Raw genomic sequence first — 3,505 nt, 5'->3', positions numbered from 1 at the left:
AAAGGTTATTTGTATTAATTCATGAATCTATGAACAAATATCCAAATCATGTAAAAAACATTGTTTATAAAGAAATTATCTATAATACAAAATAGCAAAAGATGCATTATGTTTCTTATGAAATCTATATTTGTGATTATATATACCATTATTTTAATATGACAAACAATGACAAAACCAATTAAATCAATAAGACCAAATCGACTGTACAACACAGGTTTGTAAAAGTGGTAAGCAAAGACCTCATTGTTTTATGGATTAGAAGTCTTGATCATGTTACGATCGAGTAAGGGGGTAAGTATTTAATATTTATATAATTTTCAAAGACGCTCATCACTGTAAAATTTATTCTTATCATTATTGACAAATGACCAGCATCAAATAGTTAATGTGTTAGAGACACTTTAATCACTCCATTAATGAAATCGGATGATGAACTCTCCACAAATATTTTGACAGGCACTAGATATCAAATATCAATATTTTATGTAAATATAAATACTTTTATTTTTGTTGATAGTAGTGTTAATTTTTTTTTTCCAGTAACGGTCATCGTTCGCCCAATATATACAATAACATCAAGGAAACAATAAATATCATCAGGTAAAAGTACTTTTTAATATTTATTTATAGAAATTGTAAATTATGAATAAATTTATTTTGGATAATTGCAGGGAAATTCGATGAAGAAGTCGGCTATTAATCATTAATATTAATATGCATAGCCATTACTCATCATTTGAGAATACTTGTAAAGACATAGAAAAACATGTATTTTTCCCTGGGTCACATGTGTATCGTGACTTCTGGCTTTAGTTTATAATCCAAGTACAGTATTTCGTCTACAATTTTAATGTACGCAAATGATAGATTATATAACATTGCTACAATTTTACCATTATTCTCATATTGGGTTATATCTTTTAGGCATCAAATCATGCGCATATCCCTTCAATGTAAAAATCAGATTATTTTGAATTTGACATTCAATGATATCAATTATGTATAGAATGAGATTGTCATAAAAACATGAGGATTTTTTTTTCTCGAAATAATTAATATAATCATGTTTCATATTAAATTAACACCAATTTTTTCTTCAAAAATATACTAACTAAAACAGTCAACCCGCGGCAACGCGCGGGCAACTAACTCGTCAGCAACTAAAAAGTGAATGAATAAAGAAAAAAAAAATTAACGAGAAAGTTTGAAAATTATTCTTCCTCGATAGAGCTAGGATACCCTTGTTCCAGGGAAGAGCTGTCTGTTTCTTGTCCCAAACAACAGATCAAATCTCATATATTATGAAAGGAAGCGTACCTTCGTTCAAACGGGATTTAATCAAGAGAAGCAGACAAACGGCGTTACAACGGCAGTAGAAATAAACTTAATAAAAAAAGGATACATTTCAAGAAAAAGAAGAAAAGAAAATCAATTTATGTGTCTATTAATCAATTTTCTATAAATACACACACACACAGGAAATTCCATCGGCTATCTTCGTTCCATCTCTCTAAAACGGCAGCCCTTTTTCTGAGAGAGAAAGACAGATCTCTTTACACAAATCGCACTTTTCTTCTCTCGCTCTCGCTCGTAAGTCTTTCTCTCTCTCCCTCTGTTTCATTGATATCTCGGATTCCATTTCATCTGTACAATTTGATCTGATACACAAGCTTCAAATTCTCCGTAAGTGATTCGATTCTGTTGCGAATCAGAACTCATCCGTGATTGAATTCGACGAATCCGATTCTCAGATCTCATGTTTTCCGATTTCAAATCAGATCCCTGTGTGTATCACAGCTTTGATCTACGATCGATCGTGGAAAAATGAAAAATTAATTTGAAATGCGTTTGTCTAAACAAATATGATTCGAATTGTAGTTATTTGTACCGTTTGCAGGTTAAGAATGGGGTTGTCTTTCGGGAAGCTTTTCAGCAGGCTATTTGCGAAGAAGGAGATGCGAATTCTGATGGTCGGTCTCGACGCCGCTGGTAAGACCACCATTCTCTACAAGCTCAAGCTCGGCGAGATCGTCACCACCATCCCTACCATCGGTATATCTCATCGATCCTCTTACGAGTTTTCGTTGAATGTAGTATTTGCTGTAAATGCTTATGAATGGTGTGATTGTCACTTGGTTATGTTTGATGTTACTTGATGTAAACCGATGCCATGTTATAATTTCCTTTCAATTTGGTGCTTTTCATGTTGATCATTCTTTATTCATTCTTGATGACTAGGGTTTAATGTGGAGACTGTGGAATACAAGAACATTAGCTTCACTGTCTGGGATGTCGGGGGTCAGGACAAGGTACTTGATCGGGGTTGAGAATATGTGATGAGTGAATATATAAAATTGTTGTGTTTGTATCACAATTGCAGATCCGTCCTTTGTGGAGACATTACTTTCAGAACACACAGGGGTTGATCTTTGTTGTCGACAGCAACGACAGGGACCGTGTGGTCGAAGCCAGGGACGAGTTGCACAGAATGTTGAACGAGGTATTTGATTAAGGAAGGATTGACTTTTTTTCCGGGTGAAATTGAGACGACTTTCTGACACTGAACAATGCTGGTTCAGGATGAGCTTAGGGACGCTGTACTTCTGGTATTTGCTAACAAGCAGGATCTTCCGAACGCCATGAACGCCGCTGAGATAACCGACAAGCTCGGTCTCCATTCACTCCGTCAACGCCACTGGTGAAAATATACTTCATATAAAATGTAGTCTCTCCCTCTCTTTTCTGAATCTGTCTAAGCATATATAAAATTACAGGTATATCCAGAGCACATGTGCCACGTCCGGGGAAGGGTTGTACGAGGGACTCGATTGGCTCTCCAACAACATTGCCAACAAGGTCCGACTCTTATTCACACTGCCTAAGCATATGTTTTCTGTTGTCTCGTATTTTGTAATGGGTTTATTTATTTTGTTTTTTTTTCTTTTGCAGGCATAGATGCCATAAACTTTGATTGATTCTATGTGCTGGAATACAAGACCACATTATTGTTACCTTACTGTTCTGGTTTAAGTGCTTGCTCTACCGTGTTTCCGCTTTTTACTAAAAAAAAAAAGACTGACTTCCATTTACTTTTTGTAGTTGCAGAATAATTCATAATCTTCTTTTCATAGTTTGTTTCCCCTGTTGCTTTGTGAAATTAAATTGAGACCGTTTTGAAACGTTTGTTGTTATAAACGTATGATCATTTGTTTTGGCGAGGACATAAAAACGACCTACTAAACTATTCCTTTTAAGCTCAAGGAATGTTGCTGCAACATAGTATTTTTTTTATTTGCAAACGACATAGTACAATTTGTATCCAATAAACGTCTTGTATATCATAATGGGCAAACATTGCGTTAAAACTATAATAATCAAGGCAAAGAGGATACAGATTTTTTCAACGTCTGAAAGCTTGATACCGATTTCCAAGCTTGAAACTTCTATGAAATAAAAAGCCTCAGGCATTTCTCGTTGCACTCTCCTAAACTCAACGACAAGC

General features: G+C 34.9%; 1 protein-coding gene across 2 annotated transcripts; it reads left to right on the top strand.

Annotated features, from left to right (window-relative positions):
• The first annotated feature begins 1,350 nt into the window (after window positions 1–1,350).
• LOC149389975 (ADP-ribosylation factor 1) lies at window positions 1,351–3,263 on the top strand. Of its 2 annotated transcripts, XR_016300607.1 has the most exons (8): window positions 1,351–1,593; window positions 1,901–2,055; window positions 2,242–2,312; window positions 2,384–2,503; window positions 2,583–2,701; window positions 2,778–2,859; window positions 2,953–3,045; window positions 3,080–3,263. XR_016300607.1 is itself a non-coding variant. In XM_089621972.1 (7 exons), exons 2-7 carry the CDS (start codon window positions 1,908–1,910, stop codon window positions 2,956–2,958), a joined length of 546 nt encoding a protein of 181 aa, XP_089478098.1. In that variant the 5' UTR covers window positions 1,351–1,593; window positions 1,901–1,907; the 3' UTR covers window positions 2,959–3,263. The 2 variants fall into 2 exon arrangements, 1 of the variants encoding a protein (XP_089478098.1); XM_089621972.1 differs by having other exon boundaries at window positions 2,953–3,263.
• The last annotated feature ends 242 nt before the right edge of the window (window positions 3,264–3,505 follow it).

Source organism: Urtica dioica, chromosome 8 (genome assembly GCF_054948205.1).
Source record: "Urtica dioica subsp. dioica isolate 48M chromosome 8, U.dioica_male_clone48M_v1_H2, whole genome shotgun sequence".
NCBI lineage: Eukaryota > Viridiplantae > Streptophyta > Magnoliopsida > Rosales > Urticaceae > Urtica > Urtica dioica.
Note: the sequence above shows the minus strand (reverse complement) of the source record. Positions and strands in the feature narration are given on the sequence as shown.